The following is a 24,522-nucleotide window of genomic DNA, read 5'->3' as shown; positions in this document are numbered from 1 at the left end:
TCTATATGCCAAATTCGACAGCTCATAAGTCAAACTGATGACTTTGTTGAATGCTTTAAATGATTTTTCCATTAAAATGTTTCGCAATTCAGAGATAGCATGGCCTATGAAAATTATCCTTTAAATAGAAAGGACCAATGTTAATCTAAAACAATTTTTTCATTCTTCGCTCTAATAGTAATACCCATATACTATTAACGGAAATTTATAATATTAAAAATGCTCGTATTTACAATATAATAATGAGTTATAATTATTTAGACAGAATTTACCAGAATTTATAGGTTAAAATTAACTATAATTCGGCATTTCAAAGATTTTTTATATGGATATTTACTTATAAGTTAAGAAACGAAACATTCAGAACCTTCAAAAGAACGTTTTCAATTTAGAGACTAATTGTCAATAATCAAGGTCAAATTGTTCCGTAATCAAGGTCGTCTGATCACTTTGAAACCTGCTACCCATATGAAACAAACAGAAGCGACTTGAAACTCAATCAGACTCATCTTTTTCCAATGTTTAAATTTAATTATTTAGTTATTTAATTATTATTTTATTTAATTTATTATTTTATTTATTATTAATTTAATTTAGCGAGAGATAATATTCAGCAATGCATATTTTTAATATATATTTGCAATATTTTTAATGCATTCTATCGTGCATGCATTTTTAATGCATTTTATAAAATATTTCCTTGGAAGATCTTTTTGAAAGGAAAAAAGCAACAACTCTAGATTACAACAAGCAACAACTCTCTGAACAGGCAGATGCCCTTTCAGGTATAGAATTTTAATGAAGCACGTCGCTATTCATCAAAAAATCCATTCTCTTTGTGTTGGTATTATTTATAAGCCGGATGTTGAGTTAAAAAATTGTTCGCAACCATAATATTTTAAAATAAATAATAAACTGATCAATTATAAATAAAAAAATTAGGTTAAAATAGTTGTTTATTATACTTGTATTTAAATTATTTTTTAAATCTAAATTATTTTTATTGAATAATTTTAACTCATACATATGGAAGAATCTGAAAGAATAAAGCTCTATGAAAATTCTCTAAAACTCAACATTATTCTGTAAGATCTTATTTGGAATCGAACGTGGCCTATAATTTAATCAAGACTTTATTTAGAATAAAGTATAGAGGACTCGCAGGAACACCACCTTTTTAAAAAAAATATCAATATTTGCATTGACATTAAAATATCTAGTCCTCCTACATAAATATAAAATGCAATAAATTGATAATTCTTCTTTTTTTTAAATTTGTATATAAATCATATTTTATGAAGACTTATTTCTTTCATAAATGAACAACCTATTATCAAGTTGAAAATTATAAATCTTTTTAACTGGAAAAAATATGATTTAGATCATATTTTAATAAACTAAATCATATATGCCTTAAAATACCCTTCTTTTGATAAGCATTTTAAAGCATCTTCATCTCCCACATCCCATAACGTTACGTAATTATTTTCATTTTTTTTTTCTTTTCTTTACGGATTTGGTAAAGTAAAATATGATTATTTTCGATAATGATGTAAATAGTAGTGACTGTGTAAAATAAAGCAATTAAAATTCTTAAGTAATACTGAAAAATTATTCTAGAAACTTTATTATTTTTTCTTCAAAAATTTTCTTTGAAATGTAATATTTTAAATTTTTAATTATCCTCAATATATCTAGAAAAATAATATTTTTACATAGATATTATAAATTATTTACTTATAAAAGCTACAAATTTATACTCTATTTCTATGTCTACTATCAATAAAAGAGAATATGCGTGTGGGTGAGTGTACTATATATGATTGGCGCTCTATGTAGTGAATCTTTGACCTAAAGCTACAGAATTCAGTACAAATAGACTTCCGAAGACAGGAATAAGCGCCTCGGAACGACTTTTTGAAAAACTAATTAAAATTGTTATGAACTAAAAATTAAGCGAGAATTTGGCGTTTTCCCTCAATAACTTTTGAAAATATTGTTGCACAAAACTGATCTTTATGCCATTTTAAAAGTGAAAAAACTTATGTTTTTTAATGATACTAATTTCATATCCATACAATTTTTCTTTGAGTTTAATAGATTTTTTTAAACTATTTTCGTGCAGCTAAAAAATATGATGAAAAGTGTCTGAGTTTCTATGCAACAGCGCTTTTCATTTAGATACTACAAAGAAGCTCAAACATTTTTCATCAAATGCATTTTTCTCCCTATGATAAAGATAAGGAATAGAAATTCTGTTTATATTTTCATATTCTTTGGCAATGCTACATGAGTTTTTACAATCTACGTTTTGTTTCATTCATTTTTTGCGTGTGTGTTCTTTATAAATATAGTCCATTATATGATATTAAATATAATAGATAATAAACCATTGAATGATTGTGCTAGCTATTGTTTAATTTTTTATTGGCAGGTTTCAATTCAACTAGCATTCTATTGGATGAATACATATAATACCCAGAAAATGCATCGCTCTATTTTAATATTAAATTAGCAGCTTATGAAATTACAAAATGAAGTCATAGCATTGTCTCAGACAACATGGTTATTTAAAATTACTGTTAGTTTCGACTTTCATCTGATTTTGATATCGGACGTGACTAAAAGAGTACATGAACACAAAGCACAGAACAGATGTAAGTCATCTAAATATGCAAGGTTTTAAATATTCAAAACAGCAAATGTTCGAATGCAAATGAAATTTCAAGGAACTATGAATTTCTACTCAATAAATAAAAATAAAAACAAGCGTTGGTTTGCATCTATTGCTTTATTTAAAGAAATTTCCTGAATTATAATTTCTTAACTATATTGAAAAAATCTATATTATTTGATTAATTGCGACTGCAAATTAGATTAAAAAATCCTGCAATCAATAATCTAACCTCTACACTTTTTTCTTCTTCTCTTTTATTGTTATTTTATTCGTCTTTAAATTTTCAATGCCATTTTCTTTCTGCTTCTTTGAATATATGCTTATGCTCAAGTATTGAAGGAGAAGCACTTTTTACATTAATCAATGCATCCAAATTTCTAACAAATAGAAGCTCAGTAAGAAAATCGGGTTCCAAACGTTTATAATGTTTTTCATATGATATAATAATAATACCATATTTTAAAATATTCCTGTTCTGTAAAAGCACGATATTTACAAACATGAAAAATAATTCATCGTTTGCGATGTAATAACTTCAGGTGCAAATTACAACATTTCTTTTGCGGTTTTCGATTTTCCTGCTTCTTTGGTTTCTGTAAATTCAGCAACTGACCCTGATGAAAGAAATAATGTTACTTCACAAATTAAATTTGCGAATAAATATAACCAGACAATCGATAATTATCTCCAAAATATACAATTTTATATAGAATTTTTCTTGCAAAAGATTGAAAAGGAAACAAAATCTAGTGCCACATTTTTCTAGAATTAATTATTGCATTGTAAATAGATTTATATGTAATATCGCAATGTAGTTGCTATAACTCTACATAGTTAACACAGATTTAGAGCTGAACTCGAAATCCATAAAATATTAATTGGTTTTCGATTGCATAACCCCATTCATTTGCTTCATGTGAGTATTTTTATGTCTCATCTTAAACATGCGTTCCGTCGTTTTTCAAACCCAGAATGCATCCCCTTGTTGACCACAAACTTCGAACCAATTTTTTCCGGAATCTGGAAGAACGGTTGATACGCCACTGATGTTTCTTGCATGGTTCATTTTCTAATTTCATGCATGTGAAGAAAGCCTGAAAAAAAATAATAAAATTGTCTCTAAATGTTTAATCACCAATAATACAAAAACAGTGCGCATTCTTCAAGTATACGTACGTTTCTGAGGGCACATTTCGCTTCGAAAGATTTCTTCCACGGCAAAAAGTCCAGAAGTCTGAACACTCGAACCATGCTACTGCCACATCGATGCAGGGAAATCTCTCGACAGCTATCTGAAACAAATGTCCGTTATTTTCAAGTGACAGAAATACAGTGAAAAGTGCATCGTATTATTATAAATCGTTTCTTTAACATTATAATATTTTTAGGCTGACATACTTTCCGTAATTTGAGTGATATAAGGCTTTACAAGGCAAAATACAGTTGGATCTACAGCTGCCAAATTTAATTACATAGTTACGCCTACAATCGGGTGATACTATATCAACCTGATATTTTATATCAGGTATGTAAAAATATCAAATGCACAAAACTGATGCTGACTAAGAGTAACAAGTATTATCAGTTTTTGGATTCGTTTCATGCCGATTGGTACTCCCGTCGACCTCATTCATTTTTGGTCGAGTGAAACTTTTTTTTGGTGAAACTGAATCATACATACATTGATTATGTATGATATATACCGATAATATTACATCGATATAGTTTATTACCATTGATTATGATGACGTTTTAAGTATGTGTGATATTGTTTTTTAATTATATTTACATTTCATCCACAGCCATGATGGATTTTATACCGTTTACGATGCACAAACTATTAAGGAATTCCTCCCTTCTCCTATACTAACTATATCAACAAAACCTTTCTTTTCCTCTTCTTACCTACTCGTCAATCACTGTCAAAACTAAAGACTAGGGTACATCATCATCAGTAACTCCTCTGAAGAAGCGGAGCCTGAATTTGACATCATATTCATGTTTATATCAGCCACCATCTCGGCGCAAGTTAAAGAGCTCACCCGACTTACAGTTTGTTTTGATTTAATTTGTTATTATATGCAAATTAATTTTCAACAGAGGACACCTCAGTTATGCGGATTTCCAGTACTGTAGTGGTTATCTTTTTCCGAAGGCTGTGGATAAAATAATGGCTAAAATTCAAATAGCTCCACTTCCATGTCAGGACATACCTCCCGCAGAATGGTTATACTCTGACCGGGGATGACCACTGGGACTTAATTTTATTTCCCGCCTACGTACTATCGCGACTTTCACATTTTTCCCATTTGCTTAGATTGGGCGAGGGTAACTCTGACATTCTTATGTGTAAATTAATATCTCTCAAAGGTCGCTATGGTTAAATAATTGAGAACTGTTCTTTCGTTTTATTCGTTTGATTCAATCTGCAAATTCTCGCTACTCTTAAGGTGGTGATTAATGACTGAAGAATTAATTAATGATTAATGGCGGTGTGATTGTGTTGACCGGATTTTCGATGAAGAGATTAATATTCTTTTTTGCCATTCTGTAACTGAATGGCAGAGCCTGTGTTATTACCTTGGCAACTCGGTCATCCAAATGCCAAGAAAAAAAATTGTTTTGGTGATACTTAACCAAATTGTTGCATTACTTCAATGAATATAAAATTATTATAAACTTTCTTTATTGAGTATAACATTATCATTTTTTCAATGAAAATAATTATGAAAAGCTAACTCATTTCTGAATTTTCTTCTTTTTTTCAATTACGTTTTGAATATTACCTAAACTGATGCGGGAGCATCAGTTTAATTACCAAACAATTTAAATGCGAATTACTTCTGCATTCAAATACAAAAACTTACTTGTACCTTCATTATCATTTTGGATGTTAGGTGTTTCTTGTGGATTTGATAGTATGTCATTCCTGTGAAGAAAAGCAAAGGGTCATTTATTTTATGAATGAAAAAAAAAATTGAAAATGCTTGCATTCAAATTTTTGAACAGTTTTAAAATCAAGATGAAAGTAGTTAAAAATTAGGAACAAAACTTCATTTAAAATTAAAAACGGATTATGAATCATTTAAAAAGATTTTCGATGTAAATATACAATTATTTGCAAATAATAAGGGCATTATTAAATAGAGGAATTAAACTGAATTCTGCGTATGCGCATTTCTTCTAACATGATGATTAATTATTTCTTAATAATGATTTAGTAATTTTTTTTTCTCTTAACACAATATCACATCATAACAAACTGTCAAATGTAAGAAAGTGAAATAAAATGATATTAAAATGCTCTTGTACGATTAGACAAAAATGAACAGTGGACTTCCATATTTAATTTAATTTCATTTCTCATTTTTTTACTTTCTTGTGTGCATAGTATAGAAAAAATATAGTAATCGTAAAAAAAAAAAAAAATAAAAAAAAATCGAACTTTAGATTTTGACGAATCTCCGCGTTTTAGACTTTCTTGAGTTCGAAAAACACATTTTTGGAACATGTTCAACCAACGTGGAACATGTTCAGTCTATATGTGACTAAGATAATTCAAAAACGCTTTGAGCTAGATGGGTGAAATTCGGTACATGATCTTTGCACCGAATTTATAGGTTTCTATCACGTATTCAACCAAATCCATTCTGAGGAAGTCTGCCTTTAGAATGCTCTGTGCAGCTGTTCGAATGTAAGTTAACACGGTAATAAACAAATATAGCAATACAGAGAAAATACGGTAAACAGATTTAACATCTTTAGTGTAGACGCCTATCAAATTTTGAGCCAAATCCTAGAGGGAGTTGACTGTCAGTCGAACTGTACTCTCAGAAATATTTAAGAGTTAACTCAAAATAGCAATGTTTTAAATATATCAAATTTGGTATAGGATTTTGTGACTACAAGTGCAGTTTTGTGTCACATTCTTGTTTCAATCGGTAGGGGAAAACGCGTTTAAAACACAAATTTAAGTCGCACGCCAGGGATCGATCGCCAAAAATACTGCCAAGGATCACACTATAGATTCAGTAAAATCACCGAACTCAAGTTAAATAATATTTCGTAGTTTTTGCTCGCATTCGCGGCCTTATCAATGGTCAACAATTTTATAATGGAAAGTGGGATGATATATTTATTAGAGAATAGGCGAAAAGATTCAGAGAGTCTTTTTCCGCTGGTTTCTAATATAAGATGCATGTTGAAACATAGATAGTCAAAAATTGTCTGTAAAACAATAAATTGCTCCAAATGTTTGAAAAAATAAAAGACAGATATAAGATGAGTACTGCCCGTCTGTCTAATTAATTATACATAACAAATGATAAACCTCCATTCATTCGAGAAAACATAAGAGTGAATGTTGTTTGAAACTGGATTATCTATCGCTTATTTGTATCAGCAATTTTTCTTTCAATATTCCTATAATACATCAAAGTAATTATCTCATTCAAAGTATTTATGGCGAAAAGTGGCATAAATGAAAAATCGAATGATGCGTGAAATCAAATGTTTTCTTCAATAGTTTTTTAAGAAATTGCTATTCGCCATTTTTGAATGATGGCATATTACAGTAAAGTAATGACTGAAATGATAAACAAAACTATTACATTTTTAAGTAGAGGAAGTGTCTCCCCGATACTTTCCTAAATACTCTCCAATAAGGATTTTATTCCCCCCCCAACTGCATAAAATTGTAGATTTATATACTCTGTGTTTGTTTGTTTGTTTTCTTATGGCACTTGCTACTGACAAGCCCACTGTTACGAAGACAGCGATTTAAGCCTGAGGGGGACGTCTCTTATTTTTTATAGCAGCGCCAACTAGGGCCAAGAGTACGACTTTGCCACTCACGCATCACTCATTCGCTTGCACAACCCCTTTTTACAGGAGGGCACATTCACACATAGAACAACAGAAGAACAACCATGCCCAAACCGGGACTCGAACCCGGGAAGCCCAGATCACGGGGAAGACGCGCTACCCCTATGCCAGGACGCCGGCATATACTCTGTGTATTTTCTGTAGGCGGTTCAAGGTCACATTTTCTACCTCGTTATTGGTTATCTGGTACGAGAACAGAAAATACACAGACTATAGTAAGATCCTAAATGCCTTGCTTGACATTGACAAACTACAATTACAAAATACAGATCTTTGATTAAAATCGAGCATTTTTACTAATCTATCGTGTGAAAATGTAATTTAGACACTTTTTTTCCGACCGATTATTGGAACCAAAATTTGACATGGAACTATAGTTATAATCACATGTCAAATTTCATTACATGCATATGAAAATACAGACCTACAGGTGGCCACCTCTTTGACATATTTGGTTCCACATTTGATAAGAATCTATATTTTAGGTGCTACGCCTGTGTGCCATATTTTATCTAACTGGCACTCTGCATTTCGTAATTATTGAGTTCATTCGCACTCGAACAGCAAGACAGATAGACTAACTTGTGAATTAAGAGCTCTTTAGATTCCTCCTCCTCATCGTTATTCTCACTATTAGCCGCCATTTTAAGATCATCCAATGCCAGATTCGACATTCTCGATTTATTCTTTGGCGTCTCTTCATTCCATTAATTCACAATCCTTCGACGCAAATTGCTTTTGCAATTTGTACAACTTCTTTGGTGTCATTTTTATCTTGGCAACAAGTTCAATTCACTACAGCATACAGTGCAGGAAAAAATTCTATCATTGGGCAATGGAAATAATTAAGATAACTTATTTGTGCAAATACTGCAATTCATTTCTAAGAATATGAATTATTTAGGAATAATTTTAAAGGCTGAAATTACAAGTAACATGAAGCTCAATGTGTGTGTGTGTGTGTATGTGTGTGTGTGTGTGTGTGTGTGTTGGCGCTCTACAGGCCAGACCGTTTGACATACAGCTACCAAATTTGGTACATGTATACCTTGGAGGTTGGGAATGTGCACCTGGGGTTCCTTTTTTCGAATTTTTAATTAGAATTTTAATTATTAATTAAAAACTAACTTTCCCGCCAAAAAAATCTTCCATTTTCCCCACCGCCAACTTTTCCGCCAAAAAAATCTTCCATTTTCCTTACCGCCAAACGAGAAAGGCTTCAGTTATTTTTTTCTCCCAACAGTAATGAGGCTAGGGTTAAAATTTTTCGGCGGATTATTTCAATCGGTTCTGTTTATTTTCTTAATGTTTGATGCATTTAAAATTAAACATTGTTAATGAATCGATCTTTCAGATTCATTCTGAAGTACTTTTGAATTAAAATAAAACAGAATAAAGGAAATTAAAAAATTTCTAATCCGCATAGCGTTACCCCAACTGGCGTAGAAAAAATCACGTATTTGCGTTACGTAACCGGCGAAGAAAATTCACGCATGCGCATTCTGTTCTGATTGTTGCCATGACAACGTTATCAATGGATGATTTAAATTATTTTTGGGTTAGTTGCATGCTTTTGTAAGTAAATTGTATTTAAGTTATATATTTTTTGTATATGCTTATAGTTTTAAGTACATCGTTTTTTAAGTAGTTTTTTTAAAACCTGTTTTCAACCGTTTATTTTAAACGATTCGTTTTATTTTCATAGTGTTTGATGCATTTAAATTTAAACATTGTTAATTAATCGATCTGCTCATAATGAATCTAAGAAAATTTTGTTGACCAACTCTTGAGATATTACATAAATTAAAAAAGATATTCTTTAGTGCCCATAAAGTTTAAACGCTGAGTGACTCTATTTTCAGTAACCAGATTTAAAAAAAAAATGCTTTGTTTCAGTAAAAAATATTATTATATTAATTGAAGATTAATTCTTTCCACTTTAATTTAAAGCATAAATTCTACGGTTGCTAACAGAAAATGAGAGAGATACATATTACGTTATGACTGAAGGCCTTTATAATATTATGAATGAATTATATGATAATCAAAATTTGAAGTTTTAAAATATTTTGATGAAGAAGCTAATAAAGTAGAAATTGTATAAAATATTTAATTATTAAAATTTTAACGAACATTAAGATTGGCGAACCGACTGGTCGCCAAAGGCGGCTAGTAAATAAAAAGGCGGCTATAAATAAATGCACTCAAAAATATTTATGAAAACTGGTTCCTTGTAGATAGATATATCATTCATTCTTAAGCCAGAAGATGCAATAGTGAAATTTATTTCATTTTATAAATAATTTCAAGATTCTTTATTTATAAGAATATTAAGGAATAAACAATTATGAATATATGTGATTTGGAAAGATTAGAGAGAGAAACCTTTTTTACTTACTTTAATGATGAGGTAGACAATTTTTCATCAGTAGTTTCCACTGCATCATATGATGCTATTACTATAATTGAAAGATTCCAGAGAATGAAGAGTAACTTAACATCAATCTAAAAGTGAAAGAGCGAAAAAATTTACGAAATTGTATAAGGTAAGAAGTTAAAAAAACAACCATAAAACATTCTTATTATTTAGAAAGAGAACTGGTGGGCATCTCCAGTTTGCAAAAATTTTAGTTCTTAAGTGATTTTAAAATATCCAATTTCCTCTTCGTTTTCAATTAACTATCATGATTTTTGGATAGCCCGTTTCAAAAAATCTTAAAAGCTGTCGTAGAGTAATATATATATATATATATATATATATATATATATATATATATATATATATATATATATATATATATATATATATATATATATATATATATATATATCTAACATTGAATAATTTAAAATATTCACTTGAAATACATATATGCATCCATACAAACATATTTTTAAACTATTTCATCTCTAGAGGAAAAAATTAATACATTTTTAATTTATTAAAAATTAATTTCTTCTCGCACTCTTTTTTCAAAATTACCATTCTTTTAGTTTCTCAGCATTAAAAAAAATAATATCTAGTTTAGCTCGCTTCTTTAGAGAGAGAATTTCGTTTTTGGAAACTGCTTATAGGTTGTTACGAATTTGCAATATTGCTTCCCTGCACAGTTAGTCTCCTGATAAGGATGTTCGTTTTACAGATATAATAATGGTTGCTAAATAGATGTGGAGTCAATGATCTTCAGCCGTTGTGGCCATTTGGAGATTTAGTGAAAACTTTGGCGATTTTGGCGATAAAAAAAAAACAGACTATTTGATAATTTTGACGGTACTCCAATAGGACTCGGGTATTGGTATTTATTCTAAACGCTTTTTTTTTTGTAATTAAAATAACGAGAAAAAAATGTTATAAAATTTACTTAAAAATATTTTTAAAGTCTTATTAATCCTGTTATTGTTTCTATTGGCACTTGTCATAGACAAGCCCACTGACTTTAGAAGTCAGTGATTTTAAGCCAAGGGTGTGTCTCTTGTTTTTCAGTAGCGCCATCTAGGGCCAAGAGTACGACTTAGCTACACACACGTGCGGGTCATGCATTTCATTCACAGATCGTAATTTAGATCTTAATCCGAGAACGATCACCCCTGATCCAGCACCCCCAGTGGTATTACTCTTGACATGGAAGACTTTGTGATCACGACAGATTTAAACGTGCGCCAGCCACCACACACGCAGTCTTCGGTCGGCAGAACTCGCAACCCAAGGGACGCGAATTCAACGCCCTACCAACTAGGTTATCCCAGCCCTTTTATTAATAAAGAACAAATATATGGAAATAAAACTATTATCATTTAAACTAATTTTTTCAATTTTAAAGTAGTTTCTGCTAAACAATATATATTCGATGTTATAGATGAAAAACGTTATGACTTTGATTAATTAAAAATTAAAAATCTAATTAAAATATGGAAAAAATATTTTTCTTAATGAGTATCGCTTTTCAAGACATAACTAACTCCCAAATTTAGAAACTTAGTATCTTGTGGTATGCTCTGTAGAACGTTTAGAACGATTTTTTTCATCATATATTGCTCATTAGACGCGGAATTTCGGAATGTAGACGTGGAATTTACAGAAATTGTGGCAGACTATAAATGTTATCATATTAAAATAATTAAAATAATTAATAAATAATTAATATCATATAAAATAATTAAAAAAGAAGAACTATTTTAGAATTATTTTCTGAGCTGAATTTGTGGGACAATGCAGCAGTCGAGTCTGGAAACGTAATTGGAAATGTAACAAAGGACTATAAGCTCATTCTAATTAAAATCATTGGAATTTCTCACTCATTTTAGTGAAAACAACCATTTCAATGCAAACTCAAATGTCGATTCAAGGTCGAACTGCCACCTTTAATTTGTTAATTTCCATAACTGAACAGGAAAACATGAATCTTCAACGGACTGTACCCTAATATTAAATATCTTGCAGGAAAAAGAGTCAAATCGCTTATTGTCAGAATCGCACGATTAAAATATTTTTAAATAGTATATAAAGTTTTTAGTTATTGATTTTTTTTTGTCTAATGTTTTTTCTTCTTAAAGATGCACAATGGATTCAAAAGTTAAATTGGTACGGCCACTTTAATTTATACAATGTGATTATAAATTGATTCTATTACATAAAGTAAGGAAAACATCGTGCTTCAAGTCACCCATTAATGTTGTGAAGAAAACAATTCAGATCTTCTTAACATGTAAACAGAAATTAAGCACATTCGTCAAAATTTATGACGGACACAAACATCACCCAGTATGAAAAAAAGTGAAGCGTCTGTGAACAAAATCTTTATCTTACTTAGAGCTTTGAAACACATTTTTGGAATTATGCCTGTCTGTGAACGCGATAATTCAAAAACAGTTTGAGCAAGATGGGTGGATTGTTATTTTGTTGTTGTTATTTTGGATTTTGTGGCACAAGAGCCAAATCTGGCTAAGCTGCGCCAAACATATGGTCAAATATAAAAAATATTCAGTGGAGTTATAAAAAGTTAAACTAAAATTTGCAAAACCAAGAAATGTGGAGATAAAATTTTCCTAGTTAAATAAAATGGAAAAAACCAATTTCTTTCAAGAAAGTAAAAATATTTGGATGGGGATGTTCTCCCACCAAGTCACGAATGTTTGAAGATGATGTACCGAATAAATGTAATCGATGAGAATTAAAAATTGTACATTCTGATAAAATATGAGTGACAGTTAAATTAACATCACACGCATTACAGACTGGACATCGCTCACCAAATAGAAGATGTTTATGCGTGAGGCGAGTATGGCCAATGCGAAGCCGAGTCAATTTGACGTCCAACTCGCGTACTGGAACTACCGGCCACAAAGTGATGTCAGGCTGAATAGAATGCAGCTTATTAGAAATCTGCAAATCCCATAATTCTTTCCATAAATAAAAAATACGTTGAGAAATATATTTTTTTAAATCTCTGTATGGAATAGCTCGTTGTAGAGAAGTGGATGCTGCCTTTGCTGCAGCATCGGCAGATTCATTGCCAAAAATGCCAGCGTGGCCTGGCAACCAACAAAATAAAATTTGGTAATTCCGAGTTTGCAAATTTCTCCAAAGATGTAGGATATCTATAGCTATTGGATGTGTTTTAGTATGAGGATGGCTGAGGGCCTCCAGAGCACTCATACTATCAGAATAAATGCAGAATTTATAGTCACTAAGATTAGAAATTTTTTCAAGAGCAATCATAATTGCCATTAGTTCAGCAGTTAAAACCGAACACAAAGTACTCAATTGAAAACTGCTTGTGTCCTCAGCAATGACGACAGCACAACCCACATGATAAGCTGTCTTTGAGCCATCCGTAAAAACAGGAATGTGCGTAGAGTATTCATTGCGGTGATATAAAAAAAGTTGTTGAAAGACAATAGATGAAGTGGTAGACTTGTCATAGGTGAGAAAAGGGTTAAGATATGATATTTCTGGGACATCCCAGGGTGGCAAAGCAAGAGCAGTAGTATCATGAATCTGCAGATTTAAAATATTTACATCAGCAAAAGCTCTTTTTACCCTTTCACGAAAGGGTAGGATATTAGAAGGACGTGCATTATATAATCGTCCCAGGCCAATGGGTAAATTAATTCTACGAATAGGGTGATTTATAGAAGATTCAATACGGAAAAAATATAGTTCAGATAATTTTTTCCGTCTCAGATAAAGTGGAAGTTGATGACAGATCACATTCAAACTATGAACTGGTGATGTACGAAAAGCTCCAGAACAGATACGTAAAGCACTGTTGTGTACTGTGTCTAAATTTCGGAGAACACCAGAACGAGCTGTACCATATATTTCGCATCCATAATCTATTCTCGACAGAATAACAGACTGATAGATACGAAGTAAAGATGTTCGATCTGCCCCCCATCTTGTAGTCGAGAGAACTTTTAGGATGTTGAGGGATTTTTCACACCTCTTTCGCAGATGAAGAACATGCGAAAGGAAAGTGAGTTTCCGGTCAAATATGACCCCTAAGAAACGTACTTCCTCAACGACTGGAATATCAACACCTCGAATTTGTATTACAGGATCAGGATGGAGACTCCGTTTCCGACAAAAGTGTACACAGCGGCTCTTTTCAGGGGAAAGCGTGTGTCCATTCTCATCACACCATGAAATGAGTTTGTTAACAGCCCTCTGAAGTTGTCGCTCTATTAAAATCATATTAGACCCCTGGCAGGAGACTTGTAGATCATCCACATATAGTGTTCCACAAACGGATGATGGTAAAACATGAATAATTTGGCTTATATGGAGAATAAAAAGGGTGACACTCAAAACACTTCCTTGAGGAACACCCTCACTTTGAATAAAATGATGAGAAAATGTATTACCAATACGGACTCGAAATGTCCGAAATTTTAAAAAATTTTGAATAAAAACTGGCAAGTTACCTTTAAAACCAAATTCTCCTAAAGTACGGAGGATGCCATACCGCCACGTACGATCGTACGCCTTTTCTATATCGAAGAATATAGAAACTAGATGGTTTCTCCGGACGAATGCATTTCGAATTTGAGATTCAAGCATAACCAAGTTGTCATTGGTAGAACGTCCTCGACGGAAACCACTTTGGAAAGGTGAGATATACCCATTTTTCTCCAGTTCATAGAGTAAACGGGCATTTACCATGCGTTCGAGCGTTTTACAGAGACAACTAGTTAAAGCAATTGGCCTATAGTTTGAGGGATTGGTAGGAACCTTTCCAGGTTTAAGGATAGGTATCACAATGGCTTCATACCATTGTTCAGGAAAAGTTTGCTCACTCCAGATTCTGTTAAACAAGTGCAGGAGGTGCAAAAGAGAGGTTTCGTCTAAATGTCGAAGCATACTGTAGGTAATCCCGTCGACACCTGGGCTAGTATCTCGAGTATGAGAAAGAGCGTTCCTTAATTCCACTATCTTAAAGTTATAGTTATAAGAGAGGACCCTGCGGGTTCTAAACTTCAAAGGCACTTGTTCAGCTTGTCTCTTAATCGCACGAAAAGTCGGATTATTAGGAACAGAGCTTGAAACATCAGCGAAGGTTTCTCCAATAACATTTACAATATCAAGTGGCGAGGAATATGAAGCCGTTTCTGTATTTAAGATGGGGAAAGCGAATTCTTTATAAATTCCGTTTGCCGCTTTAACTTTCTTCCACAACTGTGCACTAGATGTATTGGAAGTGATGGTGGATATAAAACTTTGCCAAGATTCTTTTTGACTGCGGCGCCGAATTCGGCGAGCATTTGCTCTTGCTCTTTTAAATGCAACAAGATTTTCCGTGGTAGGATACCTGCGGAAAATACCCCAACATTTTCTTTGTTCCTTATAAGCAATACGACATTCATCATTCCACCATGGTTTGCGAAATTTGCGTGGAAGAGGGGTACGCTTTCGAATTGAAGCATCAGCGGCCTTAATAATGCAATCAGTGACATTTTGGACAGCCTCACTAATATCGGCAGATGAAATCATTTCTTCTGTAATCAATGCAAGCTTAGTAAATGTAGCCCAATCTGCTTTTTGAAAAATGTATGTTGGTGGGCTTTGCACCAAATTACTATTATCATCATGAGAGATGACAAGAGGAAAATGATCACTATTATGTAAATCGCTTTCAACTGCCAAATTCAATAATGGAAAAATTGCCGGAGAGGAAATAGAGAGGTCAAGGGAATGGAAAGTACGAGTGGGTTCATGGAAGTATGTCTTTTCGTTGTTATTGAGCAGACAGAGACAGTTATCAGAAATGAATTGTTCTATCTGTCGCCCACGGGAGTTAGTGCTATCCGAACCCCACAAAGTACTATGCCCGTTAAAATCACCAAGCAAAATGAAAGGAGTTGGAAGCTGATCAACCAAAGTATTCAAATCGTCCTGCGAAATAACCTCATTTGGAGGCAAGTAAAGGCAACAGACCGTGACTAAGGATTTGACATGAATCTGCACAGCCACAGCTTGCAAGTTAGTGCGTAGATTAAGGATAGTACTGGGATAAAAGTTGGAGGTTAAAATGCACACTCCACCAGAGAATGATGCACCAGTTTCGTTATCCTTCCTTGCACAATTATAACCTCTTAATTTGAAGTGAATATTTGGTTTCAAAAATGTCTCTTGAAGAGCTACGCAAACAGGATTTGATTTATTAATGAGAGCTTTGATGTCAGTTAGCTTTGTCCGAATGCCGCGACAATTCCACGAGAGAAAGGTACCCATTAAGAAAGTTTTTTAACGTGGGAATTATAAAGGGCGTTAGTTTGAGTTGGCGTTATTTCGCAACTCATTTCAAGGTCATCCTCCTCTTCGTCGGATGGATGGAGAGCAATTGAATCAGGACTTTTGGACAATCCTCCAAAAATAGTAGGTAAATCCTTTTGGACTGTCCCCGTAGTTGCAAGTCCCAGAGCAACCGAATTTCGAATATTGGATTTTTTCAATTTTGATTTAAATTTTTCCGAAATCATTTCTTGTGAAAGGCCGTGTTTCGAAAGCTTTAATTTAAGAGCACGTGGAGGCTTTGGTTTTGGTTTACGTTTCGGTGGATCGTGAGATTCAGGAGCACTGTTTGTGGAAGGTTCTGTATCAGATTCGGATGTTTTTGCGGGAGGAACTTTTTCAGCAACAATCTGCACACAATTTTTACATGAACAGTTTTTACAATATGATTTTTTAACAGCTGATGCATAGCTGACCCCAGGGGAAGGTGTCTGTGCCTCGATTCTTCTTTTCGCTTCTGGATAAGAAATTTGTTCTTTTGTTTTCAAAGTTATAATTTCTTTTTCCAACCTCCAACGTGGACATGATCTGGAAAAGGAAGTATGTTCGCCATCACAGTTGACGCACTTTTCAGATGAGGTGCACTGCTGGCTATCATGTCCTTTCTCTGCACAACGGGCGCAAGTAAGTGTCCCGCGGCAGGCGATCTTAGAGTGCCCAAAACGTTGGCATTGAAAGCATCTCAGAGGGTTAGGTATAAAAGGACGCACTTTCAATCTCATATATCCTATTTTAACTACTTCTGGCAAAGTAGGCATTTGGAACGTAAGAACGAGGTGCTTTGTAGGGAGGAGTTGTCCATCCCGCCGAATTGAGATACGGCGTACATGTATCACTCCTTCAGGTTTTAGGTCATTTGTAATTTCTTCAATTGATGTATGAAATAACTCCCCACATGTAATAACACCTTTAGAAGAATTAAGAGATGTATGCGCGCTTACAGAAATGGGAATTGTAGCCAATGCTTTCAGTTTGAGAATTTGATTAGATTGTTTTCGAGAATTAACTTCCACCAACAAATCTCCCGAACGAAGTTTGCGTATGGCAGAAACTTCCCCAAGTGTTCCAGAAACGGCTTTTTCTACAAGGAACGGAGAGACCGTGTGAAATGTCTCCTTATCTTCAGAAAGTCTTTTGATAACAAAAAAATGATCGTAATATTTTTCTGTATTTTTTCGTGTCGTTTGTTGATTTAAGTTTTTAGGCCCCATACGATATGATAAGTGATTCGGGTCCGACGGCACCGCCCACCACGGAGCCCAACAAGGGAAGGCAATTACCGGCTCTGGTTATTATCAGCCTCGGCATCCACCCTAGTGCTAATCGGTACCTATACGCTGGGAGCTACCCCCGGGGACAGTGACCACCCTTAACGCCAAGCCCAAGGAGTAGCCCCTTCGCTTGATCCCTAGCAGACTAGCCACTGAGGTGACTAGGTACCAGCCGATTGATACACCGGGGACCACAGTGCACCACCCGTCTTTCAAATGGGTCGCCACGCACGGCAAACACGTGGGGTTTTGGCTGTCCATGAGAAGCAAGAAGCAAACAGAGCGGCGACCGCTTCTCATGGAGAGCTCCCTCGCTTACCGTCGAGGGAAGGAAAAACAGCAGAAAGCAGAAGGCGTAGGGGAGTTTGAACATGAAAGGAGTAAAGATCCCTATGTACCTCGGGATTGGGACACCCGTACTCACCTATAGTAGGTGAGCCCCTGAGGGGGCAAGATGGGTGGAATTTGGTAAGTGGGTTTTACGGCAAATTAATAATTTTTATCAAATTTTGAACGCAATCCATTCAGGAAAAGTCTGTCTTTCCGGCTGTCCGAGTACAAGATAACAAGTTAATTATAAAAGTCTTAGGAGCCAAATATATGAAATTTGGTTCGCAAGTTTAACTTTTAAAATATAGATCCTATCAAAGGTAAAATTAAATTCGTCAAGGAATTTATCGACTGTTATTTTGTAAATGAGACAATTCAAAAACGTTACAAGTTAGATAAATATAATATAATATACAGGTAAGTATTTAAAATGTAGATTCTTATAAAATTTTAAACTAAATCTATTTAATGATTGACTATCTTTCAGTCTGTATTCGCATATAAACACAATAACTTAAATAAGTGAAATTTGATATATGAGATTGTGCTTTGAACTTAATGCGTGAGCCTCATTTTCCCATTTTCCAACAAATCATCCTGATTAATGAGTAGAAAACATTTCATTTCTACTCCATCTCATATTTCACTTATCTAACGTAGAATATGCAAGAAACTTGAGATAAGCGGCTGAACGGCATGCGTAAATCGCAAAACAAACACTCCGGTTCCGTTATAATTTATTCAATTTTATTGGTTAGAAAATCCTATTCTTAATATTCCTATAATTCTTAGGATTCATTTAATAATTTCTGTAAGTGTTACAGAGAGATGCTTCCCAAAATTAAAACCGATTAAATATTATCTAAGATCTTCATTAAGAAAATTACGATTAAGTAATCTTGCACTATAATGTCATTAAACATAAATTAACACGTGAAATAGATTTTAATAATGTTTTTAATGATTTTGCTAATAAAAAAGCCAGGAACATTGCATTCTATATTAGACTTTACTTTAGAAATAATATAATTTCTTTTGCTTCTAAATTATTTATTTTATATTGAGCTTTGTTTGGTATGTTACAAATTCGTTCTGGAAGTCAGAAAGAACAAAATCAATGTCTTTGCTTTATTTTTTACAGACGAATAAAATATGAGGGTGGGAAGAAAAATACTTCACTCACTCGGGGGGGGGTAGGTATTTTCCCTTGCTACGCCTCTGATTTTCATGCTAATAAGGCTTCGTGCGAAATAACAATGGAATCAACAGCGGAAATGTGATAATTCAACGAGAATTTGGATGGAAACACAATAGACCTAATTCGTTTTCGAGTTAATAAAAGCCTGGTAGATGTTTATTTATATGGTCTTCCTCCCCAAGAATTTTTTAAAAGAATTGAACAAAAGTACATATCCTTCTAAATTGTAAGCATCTGCAATGATTCATTATGTTGTTCATTTTAACGAAAGATCAAACAATGTAAATCAAACTGCAAAGCAGATTGTGACAAGAAAACAAAATTATCTTTAGATATTTCTGCGACAGATTCCAGCTTTCATTTTGATGATGGACAAAAATACTTTCTGGAATTACATTTGAATGAAATCAGTAAGACTGGTCTCTCCTGAATTTCATCGCCCTTTCTCTAATAAAGTTGTTATCCTTTTCATCTGCATAAAATTGCGGACTTTGAGTAAAGTCATCAATGCCGTGTATGGCAATGGCGAACAGTCATTACGAAGTACTGGTTGTTGGCGAGAATTTGACATTTTTACTGAATCTATAGTGTGAGTCTTGGCGATTAATCTTCTTTCAATATATTAATTCCTACTATGTAGTCAATAATATCTGAAAATCAAATTCGTATTTCATGCACATTTTTTTTTTACCAATTGGTACCAAAATCTGACACAGAACTACAATTGTAGTCATATAGATTTTATATATTTAAGTCAATGCATTTACGAGCTATTGCATTTACATGCAAGTGAAAGATCAGATCAATAGATGGTCAATTGCTTGATAGATTTGGTTCCAAATTTGATATACAGTGGCTCAAACAATTGAGAGTTCACCTTACTTTTACTTGATAAATCCGACTTTCAATATAAATAACACATTACTGAGAAATGCAAACATCTTTTTATTTTTACACATAACAAATGGTTTCATTTAGAATAAAAATAAAGAAAAATCAACGAAAAATTTCTAAATTGAAAAGTTTCAGAGACATTTTAAATAAACATACTCGTATTTTTGTCTCAAAAAATTGAGAATACACCAATGAAATTTTTGTAATACCTAGCATAGTCAAAAAGTGTCAACATTTAGTTGCATGTCTTTTGGCTTTCATAATGGCCTTAAAATTTCGTGGTACCAATTCAAACAAATTTTGGTGGTATCTGAAGATATTTTACCCTATTCTTCTTGCAACACTTGTTTTAAATGGGTTTTGTTTCTAATTTTGTGTTTTTGGACCACTGTTTAAAACGTGGCCCACAGATATTCAATAGCATTGATACCGGGATATTATAGTGGTGTGTGGCTGTTTACCATGAAAAAGGCACTACATTTTGACATTATGCGCAGTGCGTTGCCCTGCTAAAAAATGAAATTTTCATATAAACCTAAATTTTTAGCATTTTCGTTTATATTGCTGCTAAGTATATCCAAGTAAACCTTGTGGCTTATAATGTCATCTATAAGAACTAAATTTCCTACCCCGGATGAAGACATACAACCCTGAATCACGACAGAATCACCCTCATGTTTAACTGCAGGATGTACATTTTTTGGATTCAAAGCAATATTAGATTTTCTCCATGCGATGCGGTCGGTGACTGTCACTGCCAAAAATGTTGAGTTTTCTTTCATCACTAAATGTAACTTTCTTCCAAAGTTATTGACCTTCAATTGATGAATTTTTCCAAACTTTAAATGCTTTTTCTGAATTTGCAATCCAACTTGTCTAATTACATTTCGCACAATTTCAGCACTTCTGCCCATGATTTGAGAAATTTCTGCTGCAAGTTGGATGATTATATGATTACAGCAATCTAAGGAAAGTGCTAAAAATTTAGGTTTAGATGAAAATTTCATTTTCCAGCAGGGCAACACACTGCACAAAACGTCAAAATGTGGTGTCTTTTTCATGGTAAGCATCATTTTCACACACCACCACAATATCGCGGCATCAATGCTATTGAATATCTGTGGCCCACATTTGAAACAGTGGTCCAAAAACACAAAATTAGAAAAAAAACCCATTTAAAACAAGTGTTGCAAAAAGAATAGGGTAAAATATCTTCAGATACCATCAAAATTTGTTTGAATTGGTACTACGAAATTTAAAGGCCATTTTAAAAGTCAAAAAACATGCAACTAAATGTTGAAATTTTCTTTCTATGCGAGATATTACAAAAATTTCATTGGTGTATTCTCACTTTTTTGAGGCAAAAATCTGAGTATGTTTATTTAAAATGTCTCTGAAACTTATCAATTTAGAAATTTTGAGTTGATTTTTTTTTTTCATTTTTATTCTAAATTAAGCCATTTGTTATGTGTAAAAATAAAAACATGTTTATATTTCTAGGTAATGTGTTATAAATATTGAAACCCGGATTTATCAAGTAAAAGTAAGGTGTACTCTCAATTGTTTGAGCCACTGTATATCTGTACTTTACTAGTTAAATCTATCTATAAAATTTTATCCATTTAACTCTCTTCGCCTTGTAGTCATCGTGTTATCTTAAATTCGGACAGCAAGACATACAGACTTCTTCCGAATGAATTTTGCACAAAATTTAACAGAAATCTACAAATTTTGTGTTAAGACCGTATATTAAATTTCACTCGTCAAACTCGAAGCATATTTGAATTATCGTATTAATAGACGGACAGATAGACATAATGCCGAAAATGCGCTTTGTAACTCATGGCTGTCTGGAATTTGGAAATTCATCAAAATCTCGAATTTAAATTTTTTAATGATTACAATACTTTCATTATAATTCGTATCCGAGAACGTTAAAAATTTATCTAAAGGAAGTTGATTGTCCCACTTTTTTGGGACTCTCTGTATATCAGTTAAAGGTGGAATTAAAGATTTTCAATTACTTCTTAAATTAATTAATTTATTTTAATTAACTTTTAAAGTGTTTATTACCTCTCTCCTGGTGTTATTCTGCATCAATACTTATGATGTAAAAATTCAATGGTAAAACAATTAGCAAATAAAGGGTCAAACAATCTAATAAATAATTAATTATTTTTTGGGAGTTAAATGGCTGTATGTGCGAATGTTTCGATGGTTTTTTACTGACTCATTTATTATAAAGAATATGTTATGCCATGAAATGTAGCTAGTTTAATTCTGCTCGTCAAACATACTGATATTTTATGATACAAACATACAGATATTTTTACAAACAAACTGATATTTTATGAATTTGAAATTTTTAATGCTAAATTTGAAATTCATAAAATCTTGGTTGGTTTTCCGTTTCAATATTTTTATTATATAATAATTTTTATTAATTCTATAATTTTCTATACGGATAAATCCTATCTCATAGAAAAACTAGACAGAGTTTTAGTGATATCTCAAAAAACATCGTCTCATATTTATATTACTAAACAGTTTATGAGATAAGTTTTGTCAGATTTTATGTATTGGAATAAAATTTCTACTTCAGATAACTCATGATTATCAATATCAAACTATTTTTAGCCTTCTTATCATGATAAGTTTTTCATTTTAATTATATGGTCAGAATGAAAAGATCTTTTGTTTAAAAATACTTTTTCAGATAAATTTTATATGAACTATTCTTTCTATAATATATATTAACTTCCTTATTTTGGCAATGTTAATAAATTCTAAATTTGTGAATCAAGATGCATACAAAATTAAAAAAATATTATCTATATTCAGCTAGTTTCAAGAAAATTGTTCAAATGCTTACAGAAGCACTCTGACTGGAAGACTAATTATATAATCCAGAAATATTAAGTTCTTGAAACAATATTAACATAACTGCAACTGCAGCTTATCTATGATATCCTAACAAATAGACTATCAGCCGATTGGTTGAAAAACCGATTTTGAAAGATGAGAATTTTCAGTCCATCTTCCATAATATCATTTAATTGTTATTAAATTTTGGAGGACGATTTCTTTAAATAATTGAAAGGCAAGGATAAACTTTTTTTACAAGAAATAATTAAACAAATGTTTTAAATACTTTTGGAACCCATTTTAAATGTGTGCCTACAAATGATCACTTACGTTCGCAAAACACTTTGAAATGTACTTTCCAGTATCCTCAAATGCATATTATATGATAATTAGAAATATAATATAATCTGAAATAAATTCATTCTACTTAAAATGAAATTTAAATTTTATTATTTTAAACATATCTTGAAATAGATATTGATTAGTTATTGATCAGTAATTATAGATCAGTAATTATTAATCTGATTCTACACAATAAAGAATTTAGCGAAAATGACTATAACAAGTTTATTTGGAGAAAAAATAATTGAAATCCTCACAGAATTTTTTTTTCCTTCATAAGGTCCATTCTTAGTTGACTAACTTATCACAAAGAAAAAAGAATATATATATATAAGATTTCCAGAAATTAGTTTTAATCATTATCTTAAATCTTAGACATGATTTTTTTAACTTTCATTTTTAAACACGGTTTCCAATTATTCAGTGTTAGGATTCGTGAAGTCGTTTATAATTTCTCGAAGGAAAATTTATCTCACCTAAAATCCAGTCTAAAATAAGAAAAAAACAAGCTCTGATAATGAAATAATAGTAGGTTAATGAAACAGAAGAATAATTATAATTGATAAACATAATTCAGTTATTTTAATTCAGAACTTAAACACCACTTTAATAACTTTCACTTATCTAAATATAATGCGTTCACGAAATTATCAAATTCCAAATATCTTTTATGACGAAAGTAGTAGCACTTACCATCTGAATATACATTTCTTGACCAAGATGAAATTCCAGAGCAAAACATTCCCTCTCTTTTTTTTTTTATCTCGCTTTTCTCTAGTTGAGGAAACCTCTGCCTCCCTTCTATTAATAACTACTCATAGTATTATTCAGACAACAATGCACTGCTCACCGGCGTACTCAATGAAATCATGACATCATATTCCAAAAACCGGTCTCGGCATTCGACAGGTTGTGCCATCAATTCAGGGCTTTTAATTTTATTTAGTTTTTTGGACATGTTCCAAAGACTAAACGCATGAGCAACCATCAAAACAGTAATAAAAAAAATGAAGTCCTTTCTTTGCCCATGTGAGATAGTATTCTGTGATATCTGCTTTAGTGGCGGCAAATGTTTCAGAGAGCATGAAAAAAAAAAGGAGAGGGGGTGGGAGAAACTAAAATACAGTCACGGTAACGGCACATGAAAATTTTAGAAATTCCACTGGCGATACATCATAGCAATGGTTTGTTGTGAAAATGGAAAATATAATAAAAATTTTTAAGACACAATATATTAAAAGCGCTTTGAAACGAAAAGTAATAAATAAAT

General features: G+C 32.3%; 1 protein-coding gene across 3 annotated transcripts; it reads right to left on the bottom strand.

Annotated features, from left to right (window-relative positions):
• Positions 1-2,435: 2,435 nt before the first annotated feature.
• Positions 2,436-24,148, bottom strand: LOC129984322 (uncharacterized). Of its 3 annotated transcripts, none has more exons than XM_056094182.1 (5): positions 23,946-24,134; positions 9,960-10,066; positions 5,545-5,606; positions 3,854-3,969; positions 2,436-3,771 (listed from the first exon to the last, which is right to left on the bottom strand). In XM_056094182.1, the coding sequence occupies exons 1-5, from the start codon at positions 23,958-23,960 to the stop codon at positions 3,616-3,618; spliced, it is 456 nt and encodes a 151-aa protein (XP_055950157.1). In that variant the 5' UTR covers positions 23,961-24,134; the 3' UTR covers positions 2,436-3,615. The 3 variants fall into 3 exon arrangements, with proteins under 3 accessions (XP_055950157.1, XP_055950158.1, XP_055950159.1); XM_056094183.1 differs by having other exon boundaries at positions 5,551-5,606; XM_056094184.1 differs by having other exon boundaries at positions 3,743-3,771; positions 3,854-3,965; positions 23,946-24,148.
• Positions 24,149-24,522: the final 374 nt, after the last annotated feature.

This window comes from Argiope bruennichi, chromosome 9, assembly GCF_947563725.1.
Source record: "Argiope bruennichi chromosome 9, qqArgBrue1.1, whole genome shotgun sequence".
NCBI classification, from domain to species: domain Eukaryota; kingdom Metazoa; phylum Arthropoda; class Arachnida; order Araneae; family Araneidae; genus Argiope; species Argiope bruennichi.
The sequence above is the reverse complement of the archived record's forward strand: the minus strand, read 5'-3'. Positions and strand labels throughout refer to the sequence as shown.

Excerpts from the sequence above, each read along its gene's own strand:
- LOC129984322 (XM_056094182.1), bottom strand. Across the intron at positions 5,607-9,959 it reads TTGTCTACCTCATCATTAAA|GAATGACATACTATCAAATC; the intron begins GTAAGTAAAAAA and ends TTTTCTTCACAG. Across the intron at positions 3,772-3,853 it reads CGAAATGTGCCCTCAGAAAC|GCTTTCTTCACATGCATGAA; the intron begins GTACGTATACTT and ends ATTTTTTTTCAG.